Source organism: Diorhabda sublineata, chromosome 1 (genome assembly GCF_026230105.1).
Source record: "Diorhabda sublineata isolate icDioSubl1.1 chromosome 1, icDioSubl1.1, whole genome shotgun sequence".
In the NCBI taxonomy this organism is placed as follows: Eukaryota; Metazoa; Arthropoda; class Insecta; order Coleoptera; family Chrysomelidae; genus Diorhabda; species Diorhabda sublineata.
The window spans coordinates 37,921,059-37,939,256 of record NC_079474.1 but is presented as its reverse complement, the minus strand read 5'-3'; the positions used below and the strand labels follow the sequence as shown (position 1 = coordinate 37,939,256).

The 18,198-nt window shown below is 30.7% G+C and overlaps 1 protein-coding gene across 2 annotated transcripts; it reads right to left on the bottom strand.

Annotated features, from left to right (window-relative positions):
* Positions 1-622: 622 nt before the first annotated feature.
* Positions 623-16,880, bottom strand: LOC130448221 (protein king tubby). 2 transcript variants are annotated; one of them, XM_056785502.1, is made up of 8 exons: positions 16,667-16,880; positions 16,477-16,603; positions 16,335-16,424; positions 16,069-16,223; positions 13,595-13,865; positions 12,939-13,153; positions 10,088-10,323; positions 623-9,777 (listed from the first exon to the last, which is right to left on the bottom strand). In XM_056785502.1, the coding sequence occupies exons 1-8, from the start codon at positions 16,706-16,708 to the stop codon at positions 9,705-9,707; spliced, it is 1,209 nt and encodes a 402-aa protein (XP_056641480.1). In that variant the 5' UTR covers positions 16,709-16,880; the 3' UTR covers positions 623-9,704. The 2 variants fall into 2 exon arrangements, with proteins under 2 accessions (XP_056641480.1, XP_056641487.1); XM_056785509.1 differs by having other exon boundaries at positions 16,078-16,223.
* Positions 16,881-18,198: the final 1,318 nt, after the last annotated feature.

The following is an 18,198-nucleotide window of genomic DNA, read 5'->3' as shown; positions in this document are numbered from 1 at the left end:
TTGTGTGTAATTTAATCTTGCAAGTTAAATTTGATCCAATTCCCGGTCTCCGATTGACCTAAAGATGATGGAGAAGATGGGCACAGAAACTCTGTAAATAAAAAACGACGCAACCCCATCCAGTTTCGGCTCATTTAATTAGTCTTGACAAGTACTTTGTTACTAGATGGTAACCAGTGTCTGATAATAGGGAAGATGGCCATAGGAATTCCGTAATTAAAAAAGACGCAACCCCCACGAGTTTGGGCTCATTAGATTCGAAGTGACGAGTACTTTGTTACTAGATGGTAACCAGGGTTTGATGATGGGGAAGATGGCCATAGGAACTACCTAACTAAATGAACGATGCAATCCCATCGAACTTGGGCTCGTTTGATTAGTATTGAAGAGTATTTTGGTTGAATGAATATAATTTTTTGATAAATATTGATCAAATAAAAATAATTATGATAAAAGATATATATAAACTATCAAAAACTTTTTTTCTCAAACCATGCAAGTACCCTATTGTTGTAAGGAACAAAACTGTAAGCTGGTCAAAAATGTTGAGATGGACAACAGAAATTCAAATTGTCAAAAATAAAACAACTACCAACATTAGTTCAATTAAACTAAAAACATATCAATAGTAAAAATATATTTAATGGACTAGAAACAATGTTACATCAATCGGTAATAGTTGAAACTGTAGAAGTATAATAATAAGAGAACGAGACTTTACATGTAAGGCAAGTTCACGATTACCTAAATAAAATTATATAAAAATTAAAATGTGTGAAAAAAAAATTTTTCGTTTTAATGCATTGAAAATAATATGGATAATTAAAACTAGTACCATACCAGTTTTGAAATTAGATGATATATTTTGGTGATCATGAAACTTGCAATTTATTGACTGCGATGTTGGACATATATGGGTTAATGATAATACAACATTGGCATAACAGCAAATAATCGGAGTCGATTTGTTAATAAATAAACACGAGAAACGTTTTTTAATTTATTTCTTGAATAAAATTGGAATAGATATTATAGTTATTCCTTTTGTAATTATTTTAAATTTTGAAGAAAGTAATTTTTATAAAATATATTGAAGTTATTTATTATTTTTAGCTACAAAGGCACTTCAAATTAAGTGATTGAAATTAAGGCACTTGTATAGATTACCAAATATTATCCATAAACTACAGATCTGTTTAAATACAAGTTACAATTATTCAGAGTAAATTATATTTGTTGTAAACTTTAGGGCCGAAGACGATTTTAGGGCTCAAATAGAAAAAAACTTGCATCCTTTGCCAATATCGAGTCCCAATGAACATAGATTAAAGACCCTCTAGGTACACCCATATATGTTTGGGACTCCAAGGAGATCCGGAACTTTAGCCATCTGTTAACGATATTGTACCCATCTTAGATTTTTCGCCAATTCAATTATTGTATAGATTTTGATAACTGTATTCAGTGGTTAATAGCGAAGTTGCCAAATGTAAATATTGACTGAGTAGCTACTACATTAAGAACTATAAGTATGTTGTCAGACAGTTTCCCCTTAGAAGACCTCATGAATGCAAACAACGTTCTATTCAAAAATATACTGCTCTACTGCAATTGTTAGTAATGGTTAATGTAGCTTGGTATAGTTCAATTTGTTTATTTTTTGATGATTCTTCTTTATTTTTTAATAATTTAAATAAGCCAACGACCAAAAGATTCATAGGATTTGATTTTAGAAAAATATGAATATGATTATATTGGATTGAAAAAAATAGATTGATAACCTATAGAGATAGACAAGGCTTTAAAGTTAAACCAAACGGGATACCACAAAAACTATAAATAAATAACAAACTGATTTCTAGATCTGACTTTGACTGAATCTCCATTAACGGTGTTTTTCTTTATCGTCATATTAATTGAGCATTAGGTTTTTGATTAAGACATGCGTTTATAACCCAGTTTGATTAGGGCAAATATTCTTTTAATGATAAAAAATATTATATCATGAGTCTCAATCATTCTAAAACTATTTTTCATATATGATGTATGCTACATTATAAATAAACGATCTGCTAGTTTCAGATTTCAACTCATACTACATTTTTTTCGCACAGCCTCAAACAAATAGTAGATGTTAATAACTGAATTTAAAACAACAACAACAATAAAACCTGTAATATAAAGATTCGATATCAAATCTTTCGGAAATAACATTATTATTTATCAACCCATCTAGTTCCAAGAAAGCAGAAATGGTATTCTTGAAAAACATAAAAGACCAGTAAAGTATGGCAATGCTTAGAATAAAACACAAGAAAGTCGATCTAATTTCACTGTTTTAAAAACTCCATGCCATTTAAGGTGCCTCGAAAACATTGAAGTCCAAAAATTTTAAATATCCCATTATGGAGGCATATGAATAACTAATAATATTGAATACTCAAATACAAAAAATTGGACTACTACTTTGAATACAATTAGTTATTAATTTTGTTTAATTTCTCACTTGTAAACCTTTTTTTAAACGTTTTTGTTGACATGTAGTTTTGGTTTAAGTCTCCTTCAATTAAATTAAAACAGATAAAAATTTTGACGTTTATAATTACATATTGCCTAAGACAAAAATAAGTCGAAACATCAAGATTTCTAACTATTTACTATTTTAAAACTAATTTTCAATTAAAGGTGACCTAAAATCATTACCATTTATCTACAAAAAAATAAAGGGTAATGAACCCAAAAATTATAGAAAAGTCAATTTAGATTAATCAATTTTCACAAAATATTATATAATCCAAATTTTGAACATTTTTTCTAATCACAAACTCGGCTTTCTTATGATTTTCTCTCTCCACACTTCAATCCAATATACAACAATATTTATTCTACAATCTGTAAAGAAAACCAATTTTTGGACTATTCACTTACGGATGTCAAAATGGTAAAGCTACAGTTACAACTTTAAATGATGAGTATCTATTAGTATTAACAAAGGAGAGAGTGGTCAATCATTCAGTTTTTGATATATCAATTATTCATCTCACAATGTACGATCAAGTGTAACATAGAACTGTTTTTTTTTGGATATGTCGCAGTGCTACTATATGAAGCCAGTACTACACGATGCGTCCAGCTTTTGCGCCAACATTCACATTCCAATGTACGGCTGAAGATTGGACATATGTTGAAACCTTAAACCGGTACCACACAATGCGCCCAATGCTTGCAACATTGGACGCTGGTATGATTGGACGCATCGTGTAGTCGTAGTGCACATGTCATTTAACGAATGTTTTGCTTCCAACATTGGCATTGGAACGTTGGCCATGGAAAGTCGATTTTATGACCCGCGTCAAACGAGTACCCAGCATTGGAATGAAGTTTGAAGTAAAACTTGTACAAATACAAACACTTCTTGTCCACTTGCGTCTAAATGGTACGTGTTTTGTATAAAAAAACCAAAAAACCTTCCAATTTATTTCAAAATAATTTATGTCTGTTGTATGCCGTTCATCACTTTCTTGTCACATTTTCATATCTATAAGTAAGGTTAAGTAAGCTTCCAGTCTTTGTCCAATGTTCAGCCAACTTTTGAAGGTTAATGTTGGCGCAAACGTTGGACGCATCGTATAGTCCGGCTCTGCACCTAAACTTACATAAAACGTGGAAAAAAAAAACTTATGAACAGCATACAACATATATAAATTCTTTTAAAATAAACTGGATGATACTGGGAACTTTGGTTTTTCATTCACGCGAAACAGGACTAGAAGTATGTATAGTTGTACCGCAAGTGTTGGTCCCAACTTCGTTCTAATGTTAGATACTCTTTTGGCGCGGATCAAAAGAACCGACTTTCCATGGACAACATTGGAAGCAGAGCATTCATCGAATGACATGCGCACTACCAGCACATGATGAGTCCAATCATATCAACGTCCAACGTTGCAAGTATTGGATGCAACGTCTAGACCGGCTTAAGTTTATGTTCATATAGGAACAGTTTCAGTTTTTTCAGAACGAAAATGGGATACTTCAAATCATTACTGATTGCTCCATATCCGTAAGTCAATAGAAATTCATCAATTATTACAAATTATAATATGATTTGTCATAATTATGAAATACTTAATGATGAAGAAGAATATTTCAAAATCCAATTTTACAAATATCAATAACACTGAGAAATATTGTTTTACCGTAACAGATACTCAATACTTAATTCTTTCTAACTCTATTACAAGTGTACTTTGTGAACACTCAGATGGAATGTTTAAACTGTATAAATATAATACTGACAGTTTTTAATTACATACATATTTTTTGTAAATATTAGGAAAAAAAGTTGCTACAAAATGTACATCTGAGAAATTACATATAAAAATCGTATTTTTCTATTCAGTTGTCGGAAAATGTTTTATTATATATACTGGGGATGAATATTTCTTCAAAATCACAAAACGTACCTTGCTAATATAGTTTCAATACATACAAAATACAAGTGATACATAATTGGGGAAAACTTTAATTCAGTAATAAATAATAAAGAGAAGTACAGCTGGTGCATGGAGAAGGATGTAGACCACGTTCTCTGTGAGTGCCCAACAATCACAAGGGTTCGATTCAAACACTTGGACAAGCCTAACAGGTGGTCTAAAGATATCAATAGATCCAAGACAAAGCGCGTGATCGGGTTTGCAAAGGACATCGGCCTTTGGTAATAACAAATGGAGCACGACGAGCCTATTAGAAGGCCTATGTGCCACTTACTCTTCTACTATGTACTATGAGGAGTAATACATTCAACATAAAATAAATAATGGAAAGAACTAGTCAAACAAGAAAAGTAAAAAACCATATATATAAAGAAACTATACAACATGAGAAAAGCTAATAAATAATGGCATCTAGTATCGATGAAGTAAACAAGGACAATCAAAATGAATAGGAAACAAGCAGGAGGTAGAATAGTGACAATCCCTTCTTGAACTAATCTTTACCCGGACATATTATAGTGTACTCATCAATTTAAACAAACTTTTAAAAAATTAATGAAGTATTTTGCACGCAACATTTTTTTCTAGTTTTATTTGTATTTATTACAACACAATTCACTGAAAGGTTGTGAATATAATTTAATTTCATTACAAAATTGATTTGAAATAAGAGACTTAAAATTCAATGAATCAACTTTTTTTATCCATAGCTTACATATTGTTGTGTCTAAGGTAAGTAGACTGATGTCTCATGTTACTCTTCTCTCACATTATGTGACACTACTTTTTGACATCTATAAAAAAATAATTTTAACAAAAATGATTAATTCATATTTTAAATAATTTTAATAACAATTCTTTTAATGAGCGGAACGTTTAGGGATTAAAATAAAATCCAAATAAAAACAACCTACGATCTTAAGAAATAAATTTAAAGAAATTAAAAATACCTATATGTGTGAAATATTTTTTAGTTAATTCTAATACTTTAATATGACAGAAATTTTAATCCTAAAACAATTATTGAATTAATTTAAATTAATAAAATTATTTTAAATATTTAAATTGGGTCGACCGCCAGCGATGCAACCGGTTTGAAACAAAGGTTGCAAAGCAGTTGATCTTGCAACAGTTTTAAGTTGTTCCATGTGTACTGGGCCTTATTCTCATTCATTCAACTTGTCGAAGAGAAATTTGTGAATGAAGATTTGATAATAACGTTCATTAAAAATGTTTACTTTATTCTGTATGAATGACAAACTTATTTCTTTGTTCAATTTACAGAATGCATTCCTCTCTTCAATAGTAGATTAATTCAGATTAATAAACATTCCAATTTTCATATTGAAACAATATTCAGCAACCCTTTAATTACAAAGAATACATTTTAATCTCAAAAAGATTAATATACTCCACAACCTTTTAGTAATTATAAATTTGAGCACAAATATTTACTTTAACGTTTTGATGAAGTGCATTTTTGTGCCATTGGTGCTTTTTCACCATTTTTAATTTTTTTTTGAGAACATGTTCTTTTTATAATCAAACTACCAAAACAAAAAATACCGCTAAAAATGTTTAGTTAATACAAAAACTTAAGCTAATATTTCATAATACTGCAAAAAAAGCGGAGTGTGTCAATTTTCGATGATTTAAATATATCACACTGTGACGATATACATCACAAAAGTTTCCATGTCAAATATTGGGGTGAGATAAACGCAACAGAGGTTGTTATGTATTGTTAAACAGACATTCTCATATTTGATTATGTTAACCATAGAATACAAGAGCTATGGATAAAAATCTGACAATCTCAAAAAATTAATTCAGGTATGGAATGGTACTTTCAGCAAAATTTTTTCCACAATGGAGAAAATAGACAAACATAAATTAGACTTTCCAAATATTTTGGTACTAACCCCAGATTGTGGAGTGGTAATGTTGGGAGAGTATTTAAAACAAACAAATAATAAATGCATCAAATCATTAAACTTCTATAAGAAATAGTTTTGGAAGAAGGAAGCAACACAGTGGTGTGTTACCCAGCTAAACCAATTCTGCTTCCTTGGAAATTTAATACTGGTAATTATAAGATTTATTTGGATTTAAGTTTCCTTATAGGATACTGATAAATGAGGAAACGTCTGATGAGATCAGATCTAGCTGAAAGTGATGATTGTAAGTTTTGCAAGGGGGATGGAATTCCAGTACAGCTAGTGTTAATATGTCTGCAAGCATTCAAAACGAAAATATGATTTTGGTAGAACGTGTAGAAGCGAAATTCCATGTATAAAGCACATATCCTTCAGTTAATCAGAACTCTGAAACTGCAGAGCTTAATAAATCTTATAATTCAAATTAAATCTATTTTACTAATCTGCATCTAATTTGTCTCTTTGTCAGCAATCTTATGGCATTTCTTTATTAATTGATTAGTAGTTTCAGCCAAATTTTGTTTCCAACTTCTAATTAACATGATATTCTGTACTTAATGCTGATTTTCTCTAGCTTATTATTAATGCTTATTTCAATCACACATTCTGGAAAAACACACAATTAATATAGGTGTAAGTAATTATCATAAGTATTACTCTTTACCTTAGTAGTTTTAATTATTATTTATAATGAATCGACTATATATAAGATTGAGTTTAAATGAAATTACATATAAATTGTTAATGATGTTTGTCACTATGCTGGTTTTTTTTTAATTCGAAAGATTTTGTTAACATCGAGAACGCATTTTTAATTAAGTCTAATAAAAAATATTTGACATGGAAAAATATTATTGAAATTTCTTATTCAATAAATTTTGTTCACAATAAAACTCGAAAGAAAGTATGTACCAGACAATTTTGTAATGAATAAAAATATTAACTAACAAATACTTGTCATATATATCTAACCTAAAAATAGGCACCATTAGTTTGATACCAATAGTACTGGGAAAAATAAATACTTACATAGCTGTGTTGGAAAATTGTACAAAATATAATTAGTTTCAATTTAAATGACAATTTTCTATCAGTCTCCAAATTTAAAATCCAATTTTTCTCAACATGGAACTGGTTTTAATTGTAAATATTTGAGAATATTATCATTTTACTTAAATTATATAACAGATCTATAAGTATTATTCCAACCAAAATATTTTACCTAATTGCACATCGACTAATTTCAAATTTGCTCAATAATTAGAAGGTATTTTTAGCCAATTTTTACCATAGTTTAAAAATATTAAACTTAAGTTGAGCATTTGAAGTATTAGTTAAAATATTTGAGTCTTAAATTAAGTTTCTTGTATAATAAACAAATATATTTGATTTAGATTATAAATAATAAGAATTAACTACCTTTACTTGAGAATATACATCCAATTGACATTTTTGTACACTTTTTAATACTGTAAATATAAAGATATTTTTGATAATTTCGAAAAAACTTAAATTAATGTTTTCAATAGATTGTAGATTGTTTTGGGAAGTCGTTTTGGCTCTGCACCTATACCTAGAAGATATTTTGTACAAGATTATACATGTAATTGTTCTGCTTCCAAAATACATGGACTGCTTCCAAAGGAGGTTATTTGTGGGAGGTTTGTGTCCCACAAATAGAGTAGATGCTATGCTGTTTCCAATGTTTTCAATAATTCATTATATATTATGTTATGCCCGATTTAGAATTATAAATTTTTGAATTTCAAAGTATTGTTGAAAATGTAGTAAATGATAATATTTTTTCCATGAAAAATAAACAGCTAACTAAGAAATTCAATGTACTTAAGATACTCTGTGTACTATAATTTATATGATAAAAAAGTATTTCTGAAGCACTCGCCATATGTTCTTTTACTTTTCACATTAATACTAAAATACCAAATTTGAAATTAGTCGATTGAGCATTGTACATGCTTTTCACTATGTCAAGTAGAGCCGAATATTTATAGATGACTCTAAGGTTACTAGTAAAAGATTTTATTATTATTATGCGAAAGACTTATGCACTACTCAGCTTAGAGCTGGTATTATTTACCTATCCCGTATACAAAGTATCAAAAGGATTAGGCTCGGTTCACATAATGAAGAGATTTTATTATTATTATTACCAGTATTCACTTAACAGTTGGATAAGCTGTATCCACGAATACAAGAAATAATAGAATGGAAACCGGAAGATAACACTTGGAGATATTCAGTAGATCAGAGGGATCTAAATCATATTAATGAAGGAAGGAGAAATACACAGATTTCGAAATATACAAATTTAGTAAAACTATTGTGGATTATCTCTGTGGTATTATGAAAAAAAACAGGAATAGGTCGGGTTTATAAGGATCAAAAGTATTTACCAAACAGAAAACTAAGTAATGGATAAAAATCCAAAGCAAAAATACTTACATTATTTCTGCAAACAAATATGGAATACAATACTTAATTAGAATTTGAAAAAAATATATCATGGATTTAAACTGAACACATTGTTAACTATCATTACAGCTCAATTATAATGTGTAACGTGCAATTAGAAAATCAAGTTATCTCAGATACATGCATAGGTAAATGTTCAATATCCGAAGACAATAACTTGATTATTAAAACGCGAGCCTATTTGCATTTTTTTTAAATTATATCATCAATAAATAAGATAAAAATACCTTCGACTCCTATTTACAAATGAAAAAGCTAAAAAAGAGAAACTGTAGATACATTGCATGTCGAGTTTCCAGCAAATAAATCAATACCTGAGGTCATATATAAATATTCAGAACCTTTCATGACTAAAATTATAAGCAATAATTCATATCTCAAAAGTTCGACACGATTTATGAAATCAAGATTTTTTTGTAGCAATGAATTCGTTGAATAATGAAAAAAATTTATTTATGAATTAATTTATTTTTCGAGTGAAAATATAATAAATATGATTTTTCATTGTTCCTTCAGAAATTTGAGATTCCAACATCCTACATTTTCCTAATTAAATATTATTTATAAATTAATTAATAAACTTAATATATAGTTTTACAAAATTCAATTCCAGCAAATATTACAACTGAATGGAATCAACAAATATACGGTTTTAAATTATTTGTGTAAAATTTATAAAAAATTCTTAAATTACTAAAAAACAACTCACGAATTTAAGCTCAATATTCCTTTTTAAAATAATTGAGGCACATTTTGGAACATTTCTGGCATCAAATGCTCATTCGCATGCCAATTTACTGTCAAAGCTGCTCAAAGCTATTGCAAAAGCCTGCAACGCACAAAGAGGATACCTAAAAAAATTATTTTTCAATTATTTACAGATTTATCACCTTGTATATGAATATTTCTATGCAAACGAACTTTTCTTTATCGGACATTGTCACCCGTTAATTATCATGAAAAATACAGCATAATAGGGGGATTTGGTTGAAAACACACAATTATTACATTACACATACAAACGATAAAACAGCGAATTTTAAATATGTTTTTGACACCAAACATTATATCGATTTTTAAACATAATATTTGTATACATTAGCACAGCAAAATAATTGGAAACTAGAAAAATAGTAGGGAAGAAATTTTGTATTTACTTACCTAAAATCCATTGTGAATACATCTTCAGCAACCCTGCCAAATTGCATAACCACATAATCTGTATCACTATCGTGAACAATTTGAAAATTTTTAACAGAAGCTTGTGTAACTCTACCATGGAAATTTAAAACATACGATTGAGTTTCGTCATTCCATACAGGAGTTTTATTGTGCAATTCGATGATGTTATCCATATTTTTTGCTTTCCACGATTCAATCAAACCTTCACTTTCATCCTATAATATTTTAATAAAAAAAAATATTCAATGATGACTTATTTAATGTTAAATCTGAATTGGTTAACAAAAAACATTGATTAATCTCAAAGATGCTGTGTATATTAATTTTATAGCTTCGATGGTAAGGAGAAAACTATTTATAAATGTCTGGTGTTCCTAAAATTCCGTGACTCTAGTTGTGATTTGAATTTTTTTAATTTAACCACAGTCTCTTCTAGATATTATCAAGAGTTCTAAGTTACTTTAATTGCGTTAGTGTTACTAGTGTTACTTATTCTTCTATTAATGAAATCCATTTCCGTTAACTCAAACTCTTTTAGTTTTATTTTCCTTTCGATAGCGTATAGACACTATTAAAGGTGTGTGAGATTGAACAATATATCTGAGCAGAATTCTATAATGTATGTATGTATGATTTTGGGGTATCGTATACACAGCGACCCAAAGGATCTATTATGCCTCCCCCTCTTGTCCCGACACTAGAGAACCCAGTGTTTATAGCTGATCCACTCCTTTTAAAAAGTCTAGAATGTGGGATGGTTTTAATTGTCAGAGATCTTCATTTTCTATTTCAAGTGCTCCCATGTGTAGTGCTCTGGAATTCCTTAGTGATTCACACTTCGAAAGAATGTGGATAGAGGTTTTGTCCTCAAACAAAATCTGCATGCCGCATTATCTGCTAAGTATAGCATCTTCAAGTGTTTATTGAGGCGATAGTACCTCGATAGGAATCCTGTTAGTATTTGTAGATAGTTTTTGATTATCTTGATACATTCAATAGATCTTCTCTGGTTATAGTTTCCCTTTGCCTGTCTCAGCTCCTGTAGGTTGCCCTAATAATTGGTTTTATTCCTATCTACTTTCCTTTCCATTGTTCTATAGCTGATACCACAGAATAGTCGGGTCCCATGAATGACTTGTCTGCTCCCGCTTTAGCGAGCTTATCAGTTATTTCATTTCCCTTCGCTTTGGTGTGTCCCAAAATCCATTGTAGGTAACTTTATTTTTCTTGGGTAGCTCGTTTAATTTTTCTGTGCAATCCCAAACGAGTTTGGATTTTTTAACATTGGAGCTTTAATGGCTGCTTGCCTAACGGACAGGATGATGATCTCCTGTTTGCGATAGTTCCTCTCTAGATTGAACTGAACACATTTTTCAATTTCATACATTTCTGCTTGAAAAATGATTGGTGCGCTGCCCAGGCTTTCAGCGCTTTCAGAGTGTTTCGTTCTGTTGTTTTTGATCCGTTTGTATACCATTTAATGGCATTCCTGTTCATTTCTTGTATGGTGCTTGCTTTTACAGTTTAATATTGAGGTAAAGTTTTTCTCAAAGCTAAACTTTTTCAATAAAACGTTCAAGGCATATCCCAGGCTTGGTCATTATTTAGGAACAGGTTTTCTTTAGTGATTCTCTATGTGAACATTATAAGTGATGTTTTTTTTCTGCCACTCTTTCCAGTACTATGTGGAGAGGTGGGAGATTTAGAAACACTTCTAGTGCAGCTGATAGGCATGATTTCATGACCCTGGTTGCACATAAGCAAGCCAGTCTTTGTACCTTTATGAAATTGTTACAACCTATAAGCTTATAGAACTTCTCATAAAATACTTATGATTGAAATTACAATTAATATTTTTTTTTATGAGAGAAGCTATGCATTTTACATTAAACCCAATCTACTAAGTACTTTACTGTCCAAAGAATTCTCAATGGTTCACTTACGACATTTAGGCCCACTTCACTATTGTGGCTAGTAACTATTAAACTAAGTTTTAACTATCACTTTTTTACACATGTTTAAAAGGCTGCGGAGTGCGTCTTGATTAACAAGAAGTTCCAACATTATTGTTTATGTGGCTGTAGAATCGTTCTTCGTGACGTTCAGCAATCTTCTTTATCTACTCCTTCACTGTTTTTATATGAAGTTCCCAATGTCTTTAATATACAGATGTAGTCTTAGATATTTGACCGTTTTCTACCCCATTTTTCAGCTTGCACCACTCTTTTAAGGTATTACTATTTTGACGGTTGTGCTGGGTTGTTCTATTATATATTGTTTCAAAGTGTGATGTTTGAAAAAAATATTTTAAAACTTGCATTTTCCATCTATCACAATTATAATTGTTGTTAAGAGATGTTCCAGGTTTATTTTCATTTTTTCCAGAATATTGCTTAGGTACCACCTCAATGTAATCTATTTTCTTAAAATTCCTAAAAAATTACTGTCTTTTGGAAGAACTATTCTGTAATAAATCAGAACAAACTTGAGACAGCTCAAAAAAGAGATTTTTCTGTAGAAGTTTCATTATCACCTCTCTATGCTCTTTTGGAACAAAGTAGAACAAACATAGAACCTTCAAAATTTTTGTATCTTCAAAGTGTGATGTCAACTTCTTAGAGGTCCGTTTTCTATTATTTAGTAATCTTATTGTTTAATGTAATTGGAAGATTATTTATCTTCTTATAAGTAAAGTTGATATGGGCATATAATATTGAAGTGAAAGACACAAAGTAAATTTGTTTTTTTCCCCTTTTACCATATCATGCGAAACAAATTTGGAATCAAAAATTAAAGATAAATTTACTTTTGAATCTCTACAACTACGTACCTGTGGATATATTGTCACTCTTTGTTCATCAACCATTCCCGGTATGATAACAGTCATTTTACGAGGACCTTTAAAGCCTAACACATTAGTGTCATAAATAACAGACGCCAGCTCTTGCCGTGGAATTATACCTTCCCTCAAATTTGCCTTTCTAGGCGATATCCCATTATCATACACTGTAAACTGGGTTCCAATTAAATTTGATCTAAGTTTACCTGAAATACATACTGATAGATTTCATAACCTTTAAGGTACATCGAATTTAAGACCTGTGCAGAGGATCAGGAATCAGAAATATAATAATAAGAACAATCAAGATTGGCAGGCTTGGGTGGGCATGTCATGTAATATGCATTGATAACAGTGTGCCCAGAAAAAAAACTTTAAGGCCTACCAACGGACAGTAGATGTAGAGGAAGACCAAAGCTAAGATAGAGAGATGAAGATGTTACAAAGATTGGTGCAGCAAACTGGATGGTGTTTGCAATGAACCGGAAAGGATGGCATTTAAGGCTATAGAAAGTCGAGGCCCACCTGTAAGCCTATAGCGCTAGTAATGACGAACTAATATGGGAGATCAAGTAATTTAAAATATTCTGATTTATCTTGTAATAATGTAACAGCACATGCTCCTTGTTATTTAAAATTTTACTTACCTACGAAGGACTCTGCATTCCTAGATAAATCTGTAGGATCAGTGGATATTAAGTAATTGCTCGTTGTGCTTTTCTTCCTTTTCCTTGCTGCCAATAGAAATACTTTTTTACCATAATCTTTCTCTAAATGTAAATAATAAGTTGGATAGAGACCCCTATCCATTCCTTTTCTGTCTCTTGTTATTCTACATTTATAAAGCACCTTAAGTTGTGCAGATTGAAGGATAAACTTTTCTATGTTACCTTCTATATCACCTTCCACCTCTGAAGTCTTAAAACAAAATATCAAATTCAATGTAAATAATTGTTATATAATCATACTAATAATACTAATTATTTGTGGAATCATTTTGATTTTCTATTCAAACATTATCCATAGGTGTTGGACTAAAATAAGGTAAGAGCACCATTGGCAGAAACTTTAGTGAGGATATTTGTTTAAGAAAATATAAATATCTTCCAAATTTGATGCAGGAGAGTTATTTGGTACTTAGTACTCAGTAAATTGACATAATTAAAAATCGTCAAGATTTTTATTTCTTTGGATATTTGTACTTCTTTATTTAGTGCAAATGTTTCTATACCAGACACTGCACAACCAAGATCAAACATCACCGAGTACTAGTGGCAGACTACTAAATTAATAACAAAACTGCAATAAACAAAATGTTTGAAAACAAAATAGTATCAATTAATTAAATATAAGATACAAAAAATCATCATTATTAGTATCTGCCAAATGCAGATTTTACATAGGTACTTAAATAACAATTAGTTTTCAAAAACATCTGGTACAGGATCATCAAAAACATGTAAACATAAGGGTCCTATAATTTCATCTGGTTTAACAAATGACATATTATTTCCATTTGCAGTAAAGGTTTTTGTAGAAGTATCTATACAGTTAAGTGTTATGACATTAATCTCATCATTTACTTTTTCTTGAATGATACAGACATATCTGTAAATCTGTCAGTTTCTTGTTTCACCCACAAATAATAGTAATACAAAATCACCCACTTGTTCACACTTTTAACATCTTCTGGGCCATACTCATCAACAATACTATAGAAATCATCTGACTCCATGTAATGAGCATTTTTATTACTCTTATCTGAGTCTTCACTGCAGACTTTTTTTCTTCAGCTACTTTTTTCAGTCTGAGCTTTACATTTTTCTTTCTTTTCTTTTTCATCTATTTTCTTCTTATTATAATCCTTCCTATAATCTGAAGAAATAATTAATGGAATTTTTTTCTTTGTGAATGTTTATTACTACAAGGAATGTCCATCTACAAACAATAACACAAGAAAAAGGATGTTGTTTTTAATTAGGCATGGTAAAAAAGATGATAGCTATTAGATATTTTCCATGAAATTTTCCTCAAATGGTGGTTCTTGATACATTAAATTTTTTGCAGCAGTTGCTAGAAGTATACTATTTCTACAGGCAGACAGAACTGAAGACATCTGCTCTTCTATCCATGCCAACATTTTTTTAGACATTGGAAACTAAAAAAAATTGTCAGTATTTTTGATCAATTTATTTTTATCTACACACTTTTCATTTTGAAAAAATAAACAAAACAACTTTAAGCTGCAATTTAATGGTTATTACCTTTAAGTTACAGAACACTAAAAATATCAAGTATACAGGGTGATTGATTAGTGTGATAAAGTGTCTTTTGATTTATCAATTTAAAAATTTGAGGGATTACAACCATGATAGGTCTTCACAATTTAATATTATTTACAATCTTACAGAGTGGTCCAAAATGCTATGTCATAACAAAGTTACATTTTTTTAAATGAAACACCCTATATTTTATTCCATATTTGAAATTCATTTTAACAAATTTTCAACGAAAATCGTAACAAATTCAATACCCTGTACAATGTAAAAGAAATTTAAGATCCAAGATCTGTTGTGGCCAAAGCATCAAATAGTAGTGAAACTTCTAGAAAATTATCATTTCATTCATATTCATTGAATCTGATACACAGGGTGATTCAATCCACTAATACATTGTTTTCTCGTTTTGTCACATAAATCACTATGTATGTCATGTATCAAAAAGTTCTACCACAAACTTATTTTTTTATCAAGCATTCCCTATATATAAAATTAATATTTCTTGGGATATTTTGATTTTTCTGTACAAAACAATGATTATGTACTAATATCTAATCATTTAACAATTAATTGTGAGTTGGCTTCAACACAAACAATTCTTGTTTGGTTCACTAAATGAAGAAAAGTCAGTTATTTAATGCGGAGGGTATATATGGAGGGTATCCTATTTCTATTTCACCCATCTACAGATAGATGAAGATAATTTTAAAGATGAAATTGGAAAGTGTTGGCTATGGTGCTCATACTTTAATTAGTTTTTGTCATAACAGAATCTGAAAGTTTTATTTAAGTTTCCAAACATCAATTGTTGTACTTTTCACTAAAATTAAAATTACATTTACCCCATTAACCTGTTGTATGAAACTAGGTTTGTCAGGAATGGGATTAATAGGCACATTTCCATTATCATTTGGAGTTGAAGCAACTGGAGATGACTCTTCATCTTCTACATCCATCAAATCATTTGGATCAGTTGTTAAATCTTCCACAACAGTTCCTAGAAACAGTCTCTAGTTAATATCAAAATTGATTTAGAAGATACATTAAATTCAGGAATATATATTATATAATCAGTTTAAGCTGAATTTAAATCAGTTGATGATATTACCATCTATTCTATCAGAGTTTGGCAAAATAGATATAACTTGATCTGGATTATTATCGTTGGTCATGGCAAATTGAAGTGGACCATCATAACCTGAAATGGAAGTTATAAGAGAAAAATAATTAATTGAAATTGTTTTCCTCACCGTGAAGATCTCTTCTGTTTCCACTAGAACTATTTCTACTCTTGGCTGAATTACCGCGAATATCAGAAACTTGTATCATACCTGATGTAAGCCTTTTCTGTTTCATTTTCTGCTCCATAAGCTGCCTCTAAAAAAAGCATAATTTGGATGATTGAATAGAATTAAACAATAATAATTATTTTATTCTTACCTGTTGTTCCAATTTTTGAGTTCGGACATCCATTTCTAACATTTTCAAAATTAATTTTATTAATCATTCACGGTGCTCCAATTCCATTTGTTGTTGATTATTGTTACTCTTGGAGATAAAATGTATCGATTTGTACAAATCTAGTAGAAAAATATATTGAATCCTATTTGTTTACGATTGTTCACAATGTTGGCATGACATTTGTATACACACAAAGCTTGGTCCATAGAGAAATATGAGATAGTATAGCTTCCAATATAAACAAAGATAGAAAATGTTTCTTACCATTGACAAATATAGGATACGTTGAGCATATGAAAATACTACGTAACTATGATGAATATATCAGATTAGATTAGATAATCTAGGGCGTGAATTTACCTCGCTAACAATTTGACCTATTGATCTATTGTGTACCCCGGACTGTTTACCAGTCAGGCAGCAACGACTTTGTAAAGTGAAGCTACCTGTCTGGAGGCTATGCGGCTTAACTACTTTAGCTTTAGGCTTTAAAAAGCTTGAATGTAAGTATTGTGGTCTTTGTTTATGTGTTCTCTCGCATTCACAAAGGACGTGTTCGGCGGTTTTCTTTGGCTCTTTACAGAAGCGACAAGATCTGTCGAGAGTTTCTTCGATACTCTTCGGGTGGTAGTCACCGGGCAGTGTCCAATAATAATACCTGTAACTCTCTCGCCTTTTTTCCCAGATGATCGACTTGTTCATTGCCGTGTACTCCGGTGTAGCCAGATACCCACATAATAGTAACTTTATTGTTTGCTCCCATTAAGTTCAAAGATTCAATGTAATTCTCTATTAGTTTGACTCTATTTTATGAAAGTCAAGTGCTTGCAGGATAGCGTATGTTTCCACCTGTAAAATGGAAGGTTTTGGGCCCATTGGGATAGCGAGCTTGGTTCCTGGGTCATATATTCTTGCCTCTACATGTCCATCTTCCGTTTTCGAGTCATCAGTGTACCATACTAACGAACCTCGTGGAAACGCAATCTCTGCATTTGTCCGTTGCTGTCGATTTGTCATTATAATTTTATGGTTTTGGTGAAGCCTAGTTTGGAAGACATGGTGTCCGTGACCATATCTATGAACACCTCACTTTATTGCTTCACTTTCTATGAGGTCTTCAAAGGGGGCAAGTCTAAAATGACTTGTAGTGCTGCCGTGGAGCATGACCATGTCGCGCCTGTTTTCTCCCTTTACAACTTGTCTAGTGCTCACTCCCCAATTTTGGATTTTGTCCTTGGCCACCATAACTGCATAGCTTATGATAGGTTGCACAATGAATTTGTTTGTCCAGTTCATCATTATGCCCCAAGATGTAATTTCTATGTTAGTTTCTGATCGAACGTCATCCGAGTTCATTCTGAGGGCTTTTGGAAAGTATTTATTCTTCCTAGTGAATGGCACTAGAGTGGTCTCTGAGGGATATATACTTAGACCTTCACTGACACACCATCTCTGAGCGATTGTTAGGGTAGATTGTTTTTGTTCACATACGATACCATCTTGCTTACCCC

Coding starts and splice junctions, on each gene's coding strand:
- LOC130448221 (XM_056785502.1), bottom strand. CDS start 16,708: ATGTTAGAAATGGATGTCCGAACTCAAAAATTGGAACAACAG. Junction 16,604..16,666: donor CTCAAAAATTGGAACAACAG/GTAAGAATAAAA, acceptor TGCTTTTTTTAG/AGGCAGCTTATGGAGCAGAA. Junction 16,425..16,476: donor AAACAGAAGAGATCTTCACG/GTGAGGAAAACA, acceptor CTTCCATTTCAG/GTTATGATGGTCCACTTCAA.